The sequence below is a fragment of the Embiotoca jacksoni genome, unplaced genomic scaffold, assembly GCF_022577435.1.
Source record: "Embiotoca jacksoni isolate LCO1_2020_lvr unplaced genomic scaffold, fEmbJac1.0.p SCAF_81, whole genome shotgun sequence".
Classification (NCBI taxonomy): Eukaryota; Metazoa; Chordata; class Actinopteri; family Embiotocidae; genus Embiotoca; species Embiotoca jacksoni.
The window spans coordinates 870,001-887,295 of NW_027185438.1; the positions used below are offsets into that span (position 1 = coordinate 870,001).

General features: G+C 42.5%; 1 protein-coding gene across 1 annotated transcript in view; it reads left to right on the forward strand.

The window, feature by feature from the left end:
- Positions 1–16,906, forward strand: part of arid3c (AT rich interactive domain 3C (BRIGHT-like)) — a 74,435-nt gene extending 57,529 nt beyond the window's left edge. The window contains exons 4-5 of the mRNA XM_069139344.1: positions 13,835–14,018; positions 16,597–16,906. Of these exons, the coding sequence (XP_068995445.1) occupies positions 13,835–14,018; positions 16,597–16,855 (443 nt within the window). The 3' untranslated portion in view covers positions 16,856–16,906. The remainder of the gene's footprint in view (positions 1–13,834; positions 14,019–16,596) is intronic.
- The last annotated feature ends 389 nt before the right edge of the window (positions 16,907–17,295 follow it).

Here is a 17,295-nt window from a genome sequence, read left to right on the forward strand (position 1 = left end):
TTTATTTAGTCGTGTTTATTTAGTCGTGTTTATATAGTCGTGTTTATTTGATGTTGTTTATTTAGTCGTGTTTATTTGGTCGTGTTTATTTAGTCGTGTTTATTTAGTCGTGTTTATTTAGTCGTGTTTATATAGTCTTGTTTATTTGATGTTGTTTATTTAGTCGTGTTTATTTGGTCGTGTTTATTTAGTCGTGTTTATTTGGTCGTGTTTATTTGATGTTTATTTAGTCGTGTTTATTTGGTCGTGTTTATTTGGTCGTGTTTATTTAGTCGTGTTTATTTGGTCGTGTTTATTTGATGTTTATTTAGTCGTGTTTATTTGGTCGTGTTTATTTGGTCGTGTTTATTTAGTCATGTTTATATAGTCGTGTTTATTTAGTCGTGTTTATTTGGTGGTGTTTATTTGATGTTGTTTATTTAGTCGTGTTTATTTGGTCGTGTTTATTTGGTGGTGTTTATTTGATGTTGTTTATTTAGTCGTGTTTATTTAGTCGTGTTTATTTGGTCGTGTTTATTTGGTGGTGTTTATTTGATGTTGTTTATTTAGTCGTGTTTATTTAGTCGTGTTTATTTGGTCGTGTTTATTTGGTCGTGTTTATTTGATGTTGTTTATTTAGTCATGTTTATTTAGTCATGTTTATATAGTCGTGTTTATTCAGTTGTGTTTATATAGTCGTATTTATTTGATGTTGTTTATTTAGTCGTGTTTATTTAGTCATGCTTATATAGTCGTATTTATTTGATGTTGTTTATTTAGTCGTATTTATTTGATGTTGTTTATTTAGTTGTGTTTATTTGGTCGTGTTTATTTGATCGTTTTTATTTGATCATGTTTATTTCGTCGTTTTTAGTTGGTCGTTTTTATTTAGTCGTGTTTATTTAGTCGTGTTTACTTAGTCGTATTTATTTGGTCGTTTTTATTTAGTCGTGTTTATTTAGTCGTGTTTACTTAGTCGTATTTATTTGGTCGTGTTTATTTAGTCGTGTTTATTTAGTCGTGTTTATTTGGTTGTGTTTATTTAGTCATGTTAATTTGATCGTGTTTATTTAGTCACATTTATTTGATCATGTTTCTTCAGTCATGTTTATTTAGTCATGTTTATTTGGTCGTGTTCATTTGGTCGTGTTTATTTGGTTATGTTTATTTTGTTGTTTTTATTTGATGTTGTTTATTTAGTCGTGTTTATTTAGTCAAGTTTATTTAGTCGTGTTTATTTAGTTGTGTTTATTTAGTCATATTTATTTGATGTTGTTTATTTAATCGTATTTATTTGGTCGTGTTTATTTGGTTATGTTTATTTAGTTGTTTTTATTTAATGTTGTTTATTTAATCGTGTTTATTTAGTCATGTTTATTTGGTCGTGTTTATTTGATCGTTTTTATTTGATCATGTTTATTTAGTCGTGTTTATTTGGTCGTGTTTATTTAGTCGTTTTTATTTGATGTTGTTTATTTAGTCATGTTTATTTGGTCGTGTTTATTTAGTCGTTTTAATTTGATCGTGTTTATTTAGTCATATTTATTTTATGTTGTTTATTTAGTCGTGTTCATTTGGTCGTGTTTATTTGGTTGTGTTTATTTAGTCGTATTTATTTGATGTTGTTTATTTAGTCGTGTTTATTTGGTCATATTTATTTGATATTGTTTATTTAGTTGTGTTTATTTGATCGTGTTTATTTAGTCATATTTATTTGATGTTTATGTAGTCGTGTTTATTTGTTGTTTATTTAGTCGTGGTTATTTGTTCGTGTTTATTTGATGTTGTTCATTTAGTCGTGTTTATTTAGTCGTGTTTATTTGATGTTGTTTATTTAGTCGTGTTTATTTAGTTGTGTTTATTTTGTCATGTTTATTTAGTCGTGTTTATTTAGTCATGTTTATTTTGTTGTGTTCATGTGATTGTGTTTATTTGATTGTGTTTATTTGATCGTGTTTATTTAGTCGTGTTTATTTAGTCGTGTTTATGTGATCGTGTTTATTTAGTCGTGTTTATTTGATCGTGTTTATTTGTCGTGTTTATTTAGTCGTGTTTATTTGATCGTGTTTATTTATCGTGTTTATTTGGTCATGTTTATTTTGTCGTGTTTACGTGATTGTGTTTATTTGATCGTGTTTATTTGATCGTCTTTTTGTCCTGCCATGTCCGGAGGAAGGAACGTGTCTTTTATAGTCACATCATCCCTCCAAACAGCTTAGAGTAGTGGTAGAGTGGGTTGCACACTGGATTGGTGGTTCGATCCCCAGCTCCTCCTGTCCACATGCCTAAGTGTCCTTGAGCAAGACACTGAACCCTAAGTTGCTCCTGATGGTGAACCATCGGTGTGTGAATGTTCTCCTGATGGTGAACCATCGGTGTGTGAATGTTCTCCTGATGGTGAACCATCGGTGTGTGAATGTTCTCCTGATGGTGAACCATCGGTGTGTGAATGTTCTCCTGATGACAGCACCTTGCATGGTGATCTGTCTCTTTAGTGTGTGAATGGAAAAAACCACGTTAAAGCGCTTTGAGACCAAAAGGTGATAAAACTATACAAGTACAGAACATTTACCATTTAGCTTTAGTCCACTTCAGAAAAGCAGCAGCTCCTCCTCCATCAATGTTTTTTCAACACATTGTTCTCAACATGTTGAAACATCATCAGATCCTCAAATCATCTGTTTGTTTTGGTAAACTGGCGTCTCACACGGAGAATAATTAATAATCCTCTCAGTGTCCTCACATGTCAGCAATAAATACAATGATTAAATCAGAATGAGACTGATGTCGGTGTGTTTACACTCCCAGGCTGCAGCAGCTCAGTTAATACAAACACTGTGTAGTTAGACACCAAACAGATTATATAAAAGATAGTGAAACAAAGAGCAGGTGTGTGTGTGTGTGTGTGTGTGTGTGTGTGTGTGTGTGTGTGTGTGTGTGTGTGTGTGTTAGTGCAAACATCAGTAGTGTGTGACATTAGTTACGTGATTCAGGGTGTAATAATGATATTAAGAACTAAATGCTGCCGTCATAACGAAACTCTCTGAAACCTGTGTCTGCTGTCTTCATGTGACCTTCATATCAATCATATGTCCAAACTGCATTTACTGAAGAGGACTGTAGGAGGCAGCTGACAGCACCGGAAAAAAACATTTACAGTTCAGTCTGATAATGCGGTGACTAAAACAAAACGTACAAACACACTTTATGTGACAGAAATGTTTTTTTAATCTCCCAAGGAGACCAGAGCTTCATCTTCATCGTCTCAGAGAATCAGTTTAAATCTATGATGTCGGATGAGAACAAATTCGCAGACTGTTCCTTCAGACTGGTGCTCTGATGGTTTCTTCTGTTGGTGGCTCGTCCATGTCAGACAGGTAGACGGCTCCTCCCACCGTCCTCTAACCCTCCAGGATGAGGCTGTGTTTCCCAAACTGAGGATTCCTGCAGCTTTTACTGGGGAAATAGATCCGTGTTTGGAGCCTTGTATAACAAGAGGAAGTCAACCACCCAGCAGAGAATAGACGGCACAACGATGCTCTATTTCAGGAGCAGCAGGCTGGTGTGCCGGGCTGTTCTTATTTTGAATTCCTGCTTCTGCACACAATGTTTTACACGCCATCACATTCCTCCATTTAATGTCCTCATCTGCCTGTTCTTCACTCACAATGCAAGGACGCTGAAAACACACTTATTTTAAGTAATTCATTATCTATTAATAACCGGTGTTTGTATTTAATTAAGTCAGCTTTATTTCAGCTGCTTTGAATGCTTTTACAAACATTTGAATCCATTTAAAGGCACATTAGAAAATAAAATTCTATTTAAAATCAAAGTTAACGTTGAAATATTATAAACATATAATTTGGTCAGATCTATGAAGTCAAACTTTCAGGTTTAAAACAACTTGAAGATTGCAGATGAAACTTGTAGGAGAATAACCCTCTAATGATGCAGTTCTCCTACATGAACATGTTTACTAGCAGACAAACCAACATGCAGCATACTGTTGTTGTTGTTTTTTTTTTTTATAGAAAGTGAATTACTGATAATAAAAAAATAGAATGAAGATGTTTTTTTTCAGACTTATCTTGATAATCAAAAATAAAAACATGAAACAAAAGAATTTAAATGATCATTTTAAATGAAATCCCAAATTCCTCTGACTGGATGTTTAAATGTAAAGTTCACATAAACAGGAAGCAGAGGGACATTTTATAAAGTTGATAATAAAACCTGTAAATACTCTGATTTATTAAACCACAATGATAATCTGAGTGCTTTGATTTTAACTCAGATATTTCAGGAGACTGAACAAAGACCGAAAATCAGCTGATAGATTTACTGACGAGGAGCAGCTGACATTTAAATTAAAAAATTAAAAAAACAAATTTAACATGGACGACTTTTATATGAATGAAAACATCTTCCTTAATTTTCAGTGTTTCTTCACATCATCTTTACACTCTATTTAATCTAACTGATGTATTTAAACAGAAAAGAAACATGATGGACAGACTGATGTTTAAGATGTTTTATTGAAATATTTAATCTCAGACACGTCGCTGTATTTAATTCAAAGAATACATTTCATTTTAAAAAGGAAAAATAAATTTTAGATGGACAGACTGACGTTTTAGAGGTTTTATTTAGAGGTGTTAGATCATAGATATTATATATCTAAATAGATATTTAGATATTGTGTAAATCTGTCCCCGCTGACGTCCAGCTGTGACAGCTGCAGGAAAGCCCGTGTTGATGGAGTAATGATGTAGTTGGGTGGTCACTTGGGTTTAGAGACAGTATGGATTGTTGTTGGAGCGTTCAATTAGAGATTGATTTTGGACTTAGTGTTGGAGACATTGTCAGTGCGAAGCCGATCAGCAGCAGCTATCTCCTCCGCTCGCCTCTGACAGCTGAGATCAGAGAGGAGCGCTCCAAATATCCCGTCAATGTTCCTGGACAACATCACGGGGAAATGTCAGGCAGGAAGGTCCGTTAATCTGAGACCCCGGTGGACTGGGTCAGACACGGCTCTGCTTTAATAGTTTGGATCTAATGACTCTTTAAATCCAGAACTTAAGGACTTCCTCCTCTGGGCCTCACGGACTCTCAGATTCAGTTTTCTTTCTGATTCTAATGTGTTCAATGCACATATATTATAAAACCCTCATAAAGTGGTTCCGCCCAACTGAGTCTAAGTGCATCGTTCTTCACTTCCTTCCAACACCACAGGGTTTTTGATGTGACACCCGATCACTTCCTGAACTGAGTCCAGAGACAGAACCTGATTCATACGTTATGTGTTTTCTGCTCTGATGGACGTTTGGTTTGGTTTAGGTAGAAAAAGTATTTAGTCAAAGTCAGAGAAACTTCCTGTTCTCAAGTCTCGTATACGTAGAAAACAGGAAACGTCAATACATTTATTTGTTACAGATTTGTTAAAGATCAGCAGTGTATAAGAACGACCACTCATGTCGCTCCTGTAGCAGCATGAAGGCCTTAAAGTGAAGCATGCATAGCACTCATGTAGATGTTCAGGTTGCTGGTGTGACCCGTCCACTATAGCCGGCTGCTTCTCCAAACTGAGGACACGTCGGCCTCATCTACTGCAGGTCATACGCTCAATGTGGTGAAGATACAACTACAAGTACAATTTCTCAAACAACCCCTCCTCAAAAAACAAGAAAAAAACCTGAATGATCCCTTTAAGGTTGTTCCAGCAGCTCAGAGAACATGCAGAGTTCATAATGGAAGCAGAGGGAAACTGTACCGCAGCTGCTTTCATCCTCCTCTACATCCAACCTGTTATCACGGCAACACGTGAAATAGACACTCTGGCTTACTACAGCAAAACGTGAAATCGACACACTTCTCAAACTACAGCAACACGTGGAATAGAGACGCTGGTTCACTATAGCAACACGTGAAATAGATGCATTGCTCCACGACAGCAACACGTGAAATAGATACGCTGGTTCAATACAGCAAAACGTGAAGTAGACATGCTGGTTCACTACAGCATAGAGTGAAATAGACACACTGCTCCACAACAACAAAACAGAAAATAGACATTCCAGTCCACTACAGCAAGACGTGAAATAGACACGCTGGTTCACTACAGCAAAACGTGAAATAGACACGCTGGTTCACTACTGCAACACGTGAAATAGACACGCTGGTTCACTACTGCAACACGTGAAATAGACACGCTGGTTCACTACTGCAACACGTGAAATAGACACGCTGGTTCACTACTGCAACACGTGAAATAGACACGCTGGTTCACTACTGCAACACGTGAAATAGACACGCTGGTTCACTACTGCAACACGTGAGATAGCAAAAAAACCAACTCAAAAACAGTATGTTCACCTATTGGATTCATTCACTCCACCCTAACATCCTTCGTCAAGTTTATTTAATTCAAGTTTCACACTTACAGAACGTAAAACTATCCCGCCTACAGAGGCCAAAGCATGTCTATTTCACGTTTTCCAGTGGTGAATCGGCGTGTCTATATCACATGTTGCTGTAGTGAACCGGTGTGTCTATTCCAGGTTTCGCTGTAGTGGAGCAGCATGTATTTCACGTTTTGCTCTAGTGAACCAGCGTGTCTATTTCACGTGTTGTTGTAGTGGACCACATGTGTATTTCACATTTTGCTGTAGTGGACTAATTATATTGTATAGTTTAGTCTTAGTAATTATTTATCTCACTTCACTCCTCTCTTGTCTCTTGACTGATCTTTTCCCGTGTTTTCACGGTCTTTAATAAATCATCTGTTTTACACTGCTGGTGAGTTACAGCTGCAGGACAAAGGTCGCTGGTCGGTCACACTGAGTGAATCTTTTATTTTATTACTCGGAGTCTGTGTTCAGTGACAGATGAAATAGTTAGCTTTGATAATAAACAGTTCAGAGACAGCCGGTGTTCAGAATGTCGAGTGTCCTGTCCTAATAAACAGTATGAAGTATCAGAGCCTGGTGGGAACAACGACGTCTCAGAGGAGCTGCAGAGTGTAAACTGATAGATGATCCCAGTAACCTGCAGGTCACGTGTACATCATCAAACAGCAGACGGTCTTGTGGAGTGTTTCCTCCCTGACATCATCCTGCTGGAGATGAATCTCCGGTTTTCTGTCTGTCTGAGTTCACTGACCGGCTCACAGCTTTAACAGGTCTGAACCTTCAACCTCAGGATGGACCAGCTGTCCGTCAGGCTGCCGTGATGCTCCGCCTCTCAGACCTTCATCCTCTCATTGTTCCTGTGAAAGCACTGAAGTGAACAGCGACGTGTGTTTTCTGACTGATCGGCCTGCACAGATTTATCTGCAGCTTCTGCTTCTGTTTCCACCTGGTGAGGTCTGAAACTCAGAGTGACTGTTGTTGAATGATGAGTCAGACAAACCTGATGCTGGATCAACCCTTATATTCATATTTCATAACATAATTGGAGACATATACGCTGTCAGTGATGTTCGCCGTCACCGCTGCATGGTGTCAGACTGCTTCGCTGCAGATGTCTGTTGGTGTCTGACGGAGCTGCAGCTTCAGTTCACAACATGGTTGAATGTGATGTTGGAGGGTTTGATGACGACATCATTAGAAGGAACCAGAATGAAAACGTCCTGTGAGTCTGTCTGTCCCTCGTCGTCACACCGTCCGTCTCCGGTTTGAACCCCCCTGCGTGTACAGCTGCTCTATGTGTCGTGATGTCTCGCTCTGTTGTGTTTTAATGTGAATGTGCTGCAGCGTTTCCTTCACATACTTCCTCCTGAGTCTGCAGCAGATGGTCAGAACAGCTTTGTTTTGCCGCTGAGTGTCGACGTGAAGACGTGGAATCCTATTTGAGAGATTCCATCAAACCGGAGCACACAAAGGCACTGATGGCCTCCTTTGTGTGCTGATAAATACCCAGGATGATTTACTGTTCCTGCAGGGCTGTGCTTATGAATGGATTATTATGTCCAACACCTCCCATCAGCACTTCTTCTCAGATAAGTCAACTTTTGTTGCCTCTAACTGCTAAAGAACAACGTGAGCTAGAAGAACAGTGACTTTAGAAAAGACTTCGATCTCTGTGACACTGCTGCTGAATCCGGCTTCTACTGAATGTTTCTCTGTCCTTCAGTCATCAGTTTTCACTTTCTGGCATTATATCTATTTATATAAATCATCTCTAGTTTTTAGATGTGAAGATGGAGCTGAGCTCCTCTGATAGAAAGTTCTGGGTGCACTTGATGCCCCAGAACGAGCTTCTGAAACGGTGTCAGTCAGATGTGACCATGCGGTGTAGTTTTAGTGTGTTGAGGTGTTTCCAGCAGCTCAGCCAGCAGAGGTCTGTTGTCATGGCGTCCGTGGGCGGAGCCACGTGAACAGACCTGTGTCTGCAGCCGTGTTGTGTGTCTGCAGCATGTTGTGTGTCTGCAGCCGTGTTGTGTGTCTGCAGCATGTTGTGTGTCTGCAGCATGTTGTGTGTCTGCAGCATGTTGTGTGTCTGCAGCCGTGTTGTGTGTCTGCAGCCGTGTTGTGTGTCTGCAGTCGTGTTGTGTGTCTGCAGTCGTGTTGTGTGTCTGCAGCATGGTGTGTGTCTGCAGCATGTTGTGTGTCTGCAGCCATGTTGTGTGTCTGCAGCATGTTGTGTGTCTGCAGCATGTTGTGTGTCTGCAGCCGTGTTGTGTGTCTGCAGCCGTGTTGTGTGTCTGCAGTCGTGTTGTGTGTCTGCAGTCGTGTTGTGTGTCTGCAGCATGGTGTGTGTCTGCAGCATGTTGTGTGTCTGCAGCATGTTGTGTGTCTGCAGCATGTTGTGTGTCTGCAGCCGTGTTGTGTGTCTGCAGCCGTGTTGTGTGTCTGCAGTCGTGTTGTGTGTCTGCAGTCGTGTTGTGTGTCTGCAGCATGGTGTGTGTCTGCAGCATGTTGTGTGTCTGCAGCCATGTTGTGTGTCTGCAGCATGTTGTGTGTCTGCAGCCGTGTTGTGTGTCTGCAGCCGTGTTGTGCGTCTGCAGCATGTTGTGTGTCTGCAGTTGTGTTGTGTGTCTGCAGTCGTGTTGTGTGTCTGCAGCATGTTGTGTGTCTGCAGTTGTGTTGTGTGTCTGCAGCCGTGTTGTGTGTCTGCAGCATGTTGTGTGTCTGCAGCCATGTTGTGTGTCTGCAGCCATGTTGTGTGTCTGCAGCATGTTGTGTGTCTGCAGCATGTTGTGTGTCTGCAGCCGTGTTGTGTGTCTGCAGCCGTGTTGTGTGTCTGCAGCATGTTGTGTGTCTGCAGCCATGTTGTGTGTCTGCAGCATGTTGTGTGTCTGCAGCCGTGTTGTGTGTCTGCAGTCGTGTTGTGTGTCTGCAGTCGTGTTGTGTGTCTGCAGCATGTTGTGTGTCTGCAGCATGTTGTGTGTCTGCAGCATGTTGTGTGTCTGCAGCCGTGTTGTGTGTCTGCAGCATGTTGTGTGTCTGCAGCATGTTGTGTGTCTGCAGCATGGTGTGTGTCTGCAGCCATGTTGTGTGTCTGCAGCCGTGTTGTGTGTCTGCAGCATGTTGTGTGTCTGCAGCCATGTTGTGTGTCTGCAGCATGTTGTGTGTCTGCAGCCGTGTTGTGTGTCTGCAGCATGTTGTGTGTCTGCAGCCATGTTGTGTGTCTGCAGCCATGTTGTGTGTCTGCAGCATGTTGTGTGTCTGCAGCATGTTGTGTGTCTGCAGCCGTGTTGTGTGTCTGCAGCCGTGTTGTGTGTCTGCAGTTGTGTTGTGTGTCTGCAGTCGTGTTGTGTGTCTGCAGCATGTTGTGTGTCTGCAGTTGTGTTGTGTGTCTGCAGCCGTGTTGTGTGTCTGCAGCATGTTGTGTGTCTGCAGCCGTGTTGTGTGTCTGCAGTCGTGTTGTGTGTCTGCAGTCGTGTTGTGTGTCTGCAGTCGTGTTGTGTGTCTGCAGTTGTGTTGTGTGTCTGCAGCCGTGTTGTGTGTCTGCAGCATGTTGTGTGTCTGCAGCATGTTGTGTGTCTGCAGTTGTGTTGTGTGTCTGCAGCCGTGTTGTGTGTCTGCAGCATGTTGTGTGTCTGCAGCCGTGTTGTGTGTCTGCAGTCGTGTTGTGTGTCTGCAGTCGTGTTGTGTGTCTGCAGCCATGTTGTGTGTCTGCAGCATGTTGTGTCTGCAGCATGTTGTGTGTCTGCAGTCGTGTTGTGTGTCTGCAGCATGTTGTGTGTCTGCAGTCGTGTTGTGTGTCTGCAGCATGTTGTGTGTCTGCAGCATGTTGTGTCTGCAGCATGTTGTGTGTCTGCAGCATGTTGTGTGTCTGCAGCATGTTGTGTATCTGCAGCATGTTGTGTGTCTGCAGCATGTTGTGTATCTGCAGCATGTTGTGTGTCTGCAGCATGTTGTGTCTGCAGCATGTTGTGTATCTGCAGCATGTTGTGTGTCTGCAGCATGTTGTGTGTCTGCAGCATGTTGTGTCTGCAGCATGTTGTGTGTCTGCAGCCGTGTTGTGTGTCTGCAGTCGTGTTGTGTGTCTGCAGCATGTTGTGTGTCTGCAGCATGTTGTGTGTCTGCAGCATGTTGTGTGTCTGCAGCATGTTGTGTCTGCAGCATGTTGTGTGTCTGCAGCCGTGTTGTGTGTCTGCAGTCGTGTTGTGTGTCTGCAGCATGTTGTGTGTCTGCAGCATGTTGTGTGTCTGCAGCATGTTGTGTGTCTGCAGCATGTTGTGTGTCTGCAGCCGTGTTGTGTGTCTGCAGCATGTTGTGTGTCTGCAGTCGTGTTGTGTGTCTGCAGCATGTTGTGTGTCTGCAGCATGTTGTGTGTCTGCAGCATGTTGTGTGTCTGCAGCATGTTGTGTGTCTCTAAGTGAACCAATAGAAAGTCCCGTCTCCAGTGTATGCCCCGCCCACTACATCCAACTCAACTCGAAGGTTTTTTTGAAATTTGCTTTCAAGACTGTTTGTTTTTTTGTTTTCATGATAAAGACACAAAAACACCTTCATCGTCCTCCACATCTTTGACTGGAGTTAAACCAGTCTTATGTCCCTAATGTCTCTGTGTTGTCCTTCAGCATCACATTAGATTCAGAACAACAACACAACTTCCTCCTCTCAGTTCACATATTACATCTGAATCAGAAACAAACTTCACGACAGTTAAATTCTTCCCGACTCCTCCAGATGTTCTTGATGTTCGAGGTTTGTTCGTCCCTCCTTCCTTCTCGTCTTCGTTCAGCAGATAAACTGTTTCCACGGTGTCGCTGCATTAATCGTTCATTTCATGGGTTAACAGAGCCGAGTCAATGAGGAGGAGAAATTCTCATCCCATTATCGGCCGGGAGGTGCAAAGTGAACGCTTCAGCGATGAAGCCGAGCATAAAGATGATTACTGCACTACGAGCTTCCTGATGCTCCACATCGCTCCAATTACCAGCTGCTCTGTGAGCCGGCGGTTAGAGCTGCAGAAGGAGGTCCTCCACCGTCCACCATCGCTCTCTGTCATAAAGACACATGGCCTGATGGGAGAGTTTCTGCTGACAAAAGGCTCCATTCTCCCTCTTTTATTCCTGATATCTCTTTCAGAGAATCAGAGGGACGAATACATCACCCTGCGTGTCGAAAGCACATAAATCTTGTTTTAAGAGGCTTCTGTCTCCTCGCAGTCCGTCAGACAAAGACTCGCCTTTTATTTATTACCTCCATCTTTGTTTGGGGCGGCTACTATGTCTTCAACTAAATAATAGTTTTATAGATCAGCACAGATACATGTTTTAATCAGTGGTAATAAAGATAAGCTGCAGAGGAGGAGGAGGAGGAGAGGAAGAGGAGAGGAGGAGGAGCAGCTCTGCGTTGTCTCCTCCTGTCTTACTGTAGAACGTCTCCTCTGTTTGGTTCATAAAGTGAAAGTTTTCATCTCGATTTATCTGCAAATATCATCCAGACTGTTTTTTATCTGCTCAGGTAGAAGTCGACGTTTCCTGAAAATGAAGTCGGTGTGTTGTTGGTGAAGCAGATCAAAGTCATTTCTATCATTTCATGGAGATTAAAATGAAAAGGTAAAGAAAGAAAAGCAGGAGATCATGTCAGGATTTAATCTACAAAGTTGAATCAAGAGCTCGACTGTAACCATGTGTGTCTGTGTGTGTGTGTCTGTGTGTGTGTGTCTGTGTGTGTGTGTCTGTGTGTGTGTGTGTCTGTGTGTGTGTGTGTCTGTGTGTGTGTGTGTCTGTGTGTGTGTGTGTCTGTGTGTGTGTGTCTGTGTGTGTGTGTGTCTGTGTGTGTGTGTCTGTGTGTGTGTGTCTGTGTGTGTGTGTGTCTGTGTGTGTGTCTGTGTGTGTGTGTGTGTGTGTGTGTGTCTGTGTGTGTGTGTGTCTGTGTGTGTGTGTGTGTGTGTGTCTGTGTGTCTGTGTGTGTGTGTGTGTGTGTGTGTGTGTGTGTGTGTGTGTCTGTGTGTATGTGTGTGTGTGTGTGTCTGTGTGTGTGTCTGTGTGTGTGTCTGTGTGTGTGTGTGTGTGTGTGTGTGTGTGTGTGTGTGTGTGTCTGTGTGTGTGTGTCTGTGTGTGTGTGTGTGTGTGTGTGTGTGTGTGTGTGTGTGTGTCTGTGTGTGTGTGTGTCTGTGTGTGTGTGTGTCTGTGTGTGTGTGTCTGTGTGTGTGTGTGTGTCTGTGTGTCTGTGTGTGTGTGTGTGTGTCTGTGTGTGTGTGTCTGTGTGTGTGTGTGTGTGTGTGTGTGTGTGTGTGTGTGTCTGTGTGTGTGTGTGTGTGTCTGTGTGTGTGTGTCTGTGTGTGTGTGTCTGTGTGTGTGTGTGTGTGTCTGTGTGTGTGTGTGTGTGTGTGTGTGTGTGTGTGTGTGTGTGTCTGTGTGTGTGTGTGTGTGTCTGTGTGTGTGTGTCTGTGTGTGTGTGTCTGTGTGTGTGTGTGTGTGTCTGTGTGTGTGTGTGTGTGTGTGTGTGTGTGTGTGTGTGTGTGTCTGTGTGTGTCTGTGTGTCTGCAAGTCTTCTGTATTTTTACAGTTTTAGTTTTTGTCACATTTCTTCTGTCCTCCATGTAAACTGTGGGACTGAATGAGTCCTCAGAATGATCTTCATCTGAATCTTGATGTGTTGTATCCTCGTCTTCCTCCGACGGCTCCTGAAGTGTTTCGTCCAGCGAGCGATGAAGATCTGCAGGTTTTGTCTGGAGGACAGCGAACATCAATCTCTTGTTTAATAGTGTCTCATTCGTTCACATGCCATCACCACAAAATGAAGCCGTAATTAGTGGCTGTAATTGATGTGTCTTCACCACCTCAGACGATACTTCAGCCCCCCCCCCCCCCCCCCCCCCCCCCCCATAAAGGCCTGCTGCTGTTGTTTGCACTATATTTCTGAAGCTATTGATCGCTATTATGGTAAATCCGATGGGCACAATGGAACTCTGTCAGCAGAACGCAGGTTAATTATCTCAGGGTCAACCACTTCTCAGCGTTCACAAAGACACGGCCCTTCTCTCTTTATGCCTGACATTAAATTGCAAATAGAAATTATTCTCAGAGCCCTTTATTTTGCTAATAAGGGAGTCGGCTGGCAGCCATTAATTGATGACTCCCATTTTGCAGAATGTATTTGTAAAGTTTTAAACAAGCCGTGTTGTTCTCCCCGTGGACGACATCACACTGTTTGTCTCCACATATTTCCACATGAACTTTGAGTTGTATAATAATGGAGAGCAGCAGCTGCAGAGGAAGCTCAGATAAGAGCTCTGAAAGTTTTCTTCACTTATATTTCCGTCTCCTCTCCCAGCTGTCAGACTTCTGACTCGCTCCAGATTAATTGGCCTTATAAGAAGCTGCAGAAGCGTATTGATGGCAGGAACCAAAGTTAATGGGATTGATTGTGGATATTGTGTTTTCTTTCTGCAGGGACTCCAGTGAATCGGATTCCTATCATGGCCAAGCAGGTGTTGGATCTCTACATGCTCTACAAGCTCGTCACAGAAAAAGGCGGCTTAGTGGAAGTCATCAATAAGAAAATATGGCGTGAGATCACCAAAGGCCTTAACCTCCCTACCTCCATCACCAGCGCAGCGTTCACTCTGCGAACACAGTGAGTAGCAGCACACACCTCCACCTGCTGCCACGCTGCTCCGATGACACCAGGTGGTACAGGTGGGCTCCATGGTTCCCATCGGTGGTACAGGTGGTACAGGTGGTACAGGTGGTACAGGTGGTACGGGTGTTACAGGTGGTACAGGTGTTACAGGTGGTACAGGTGGTACAGGTGGTACAGGTGGTACAGGTGGTACAGGTGGTACGGGTGTTACAGGTGGTACAGGTGGTACAGGTGGTACAGGTGGTACAGGTGGTACAGGTGGTACAGGTGGTACAGGTGGTACGGGGTGTTACAGGTGGTACAGGTGGTACAGGTGGTACAGGTGGTACAGGTGGTACAGGTGGTACAGGTGTTACAGGTGGTACAGGTAGTACAGGTGGGACAGGTGGTACAGGTAGTACAGGTGGTACAGGTAGTACAGGTGGTACAGGTGGTACAGGTGTTACAGGTGGTACAGGTGGTACGGGTGTTACAGGTGTTACAGGTGGTACAGGTGGTACAGGTGGTACAGGTGGTACAGGTGTTACAGGTGGTACAGGTGGTACGGGTGTTACAGGTGTTACAGGGTGGTACAGGTGGTACAGGTGGTACAGGTGGTACAGGTGGTACAGGTGGTACGGGTGTTACAGGTGGTACAGGTGGTACAGGTGTTACAGGTGGTACAGGTGTTACAGGTGTTACAGGTGGTACAGGTGGTACAGGTGGTACAGGTGGTACAGGTGTTACAGGTGGTACAGGTGGTACGGGTGTTACAGGTGGTACAGGTGGTACAGGTGTTACAGGTGGTACAGGTGGTACAGGTGGTACAGGTGGTACAGGTGGTACAGGTGGTACAGGTAGTACAGGTGGTACAGGTAGTACAGGTGGGACAGGTGGTACAGGTAGTACAGGTGGTACAGGTAGTACAGGTGGGACAGGTGGTACAGGTAGTACAGGTGGTACAGGTGGTACAGGTAGTACAGGTGGGACAGGTGGTACAGGTAGTACAGGTGGTACAGGTAGTACAGGTAGTACAGGAGTCTGATGATTTCTTCTGTTTTAATGCTGGAAAATGTTTCTTTGATTTCACACTGTGTTCAGACATTTGGAGAACAGACTCACCTGTGTTTCCTGCAAAAGGGGGGTGTGCGTGTGCGTGTGCGTGTGCGTGTGTGTGTGTGTGTGTGTGTGTGTGTGTGTGTATGTGTGTGTGTGTGTGTGTGTGTGTGTGTGTGTGTGTGTGTGTGTGTGTGTGTGTGTGTGTGTGTGTGGCGTTTACCTGCTGCTGTGATTCCTCTTCCCCTCTGAAATATATAGTTGATATATCTGTTGATAATTGAACAGGAAACTGAAGCAGAAACACACATATCATGTGACTATATATATATATATATATATATATATATATATATAAAAAGCTATGTATATATATTATATAGGAGCTACAGGGACTTTAATGAAGAAACATTAATCCTTTCAATCATGTTTAATTACCAACAGTTCTCTGATTTTAGTTTTAATGAATTGACAGATTAAACACCGTGTGTCCATCTGTCCAACACCTCCTCAGTGATCAATGACTGTTCAGGACAGGGTCAAAGGTCAACTGTCTTTTTAAGACTCCACTTGAATGATAATGCATGTTATCTGTTTTCTGTAAATAAATGCGTTTATATAGTTATTAATAGTAATAATGGTGTAAAGATCTGCAGTATTCACTGACATTGACATCATATGACTTTATAAACCAATAATCACTGTTTACATGCAGGTTACCGTGGTGACCTGGTTACCTTAATTACACAGTGTTATAGTAATCAAATTGCTTTATTTTTAATGATCTTTAATTCAAATTGAGTTTCCTTATTTAGCTGAAAGTATTAAACGAGCTTCTGTGTCGTGTATATTAAATGAAACAGTTGAATGGTGTAAATCATCATTTGCTCTTTGGTATTTCTTTGTGATTTTTATTAGAAAGCCACCAATATTTCTTAAAAAAAAAAAAATCAACTAAATGGCTTTGAAAAGACGAATTTTTAAGATTAGAATAAATGTCAAGATTTGAAAATCAAGAAATAAAAAGAAGACATTTCTTTGTGATTAATAAAGTTTTATAATTTACAACCCTGTTTCCCAAAAAGTAGTGATGTGTGTAAAATGTAAATAAAAACAAAATGCAATGATTGACAAATCTCATTAACTCATATTTAATAGAAAATAGACCAAAGACAACATATCAGATGTTGAAACTGAGAAATGTTAGTTTTATGAAAGGTATCTGCTCATTTTGAATTTGATGCCAGAAACACTTGTTTGTTATTCATATTTTACAGTTTGTACATGTGCAGAAAAGTTTGCTGATTATAATTTAAAACATTAACATTGAGACTTTCGTTCACATGACTCATATTAATCTGTAAATGATGCTCATCACTGGAATAAATCCTCTGCGTCGTTCGGGTGGTGAAAGTGTGCTGCGATTCGATGGTTTCTTTGCTGCCTCGACACAAACATTGACAGATTGATGATTGATTGACATCATGTGACGCCATAACAAAGTGAATCATTAGAGCCCCTCCCCCTCCCCCTGCAGGTATATGAAGTACCTCTACCCGTATGAATGTGAGAAGCGGGGACTGAGCTCCCCCGGCGAGCTCCAGGCAGCTATCGACAGCAACCGGCGGGAAGGCCGTCGGCAGAGCTACGGCTCAGCCATCTTCAACTACTCTCCCGTGGGCACCCCCACCCTCCTGTCCTCCCCCAACATGCACATGTCCCAGTTACCCATGCACACGCACGCCGGCGGACACATCTCCCAGGTGCCCGTGATCAAGAAAGGTAAGACGATCTGAGACAGAGGACAGAAGACGTCCCCTCAGCTGTCTGTTTATATGTCCTTCATTTTAGAAACCCATCATGAACATGTTTCCATGTTCATCTGCTCTCCTGAGCTCCAGTCTGAGTCTATACTGATTTAAACTGCACACTTTCTTCACAGGTGTTTCACATTAAAAGCCTTTAAGTCAGGGGTGTCAAACATACGGCCCGCGAGCCGGATCTGGCCCGTCGGATGACTTTGCTAAGTGTGAAAATTACAGAAAGACATAAATTCCATTTCTATGAGAATATGGAGGTTTATGAGTACAAACGTTTTGTCATTTTTTTAATGGATCCAGTAATTGCTTCAAAAACAGCGTAAATGTGACGTCTGCTCCGGAGGGAGCAGCTCGCTGTGAGGGAATCTGTAGAGGAGATCTGGGGCAGATAAACAGTGGACTGATGTCTGAGTTTT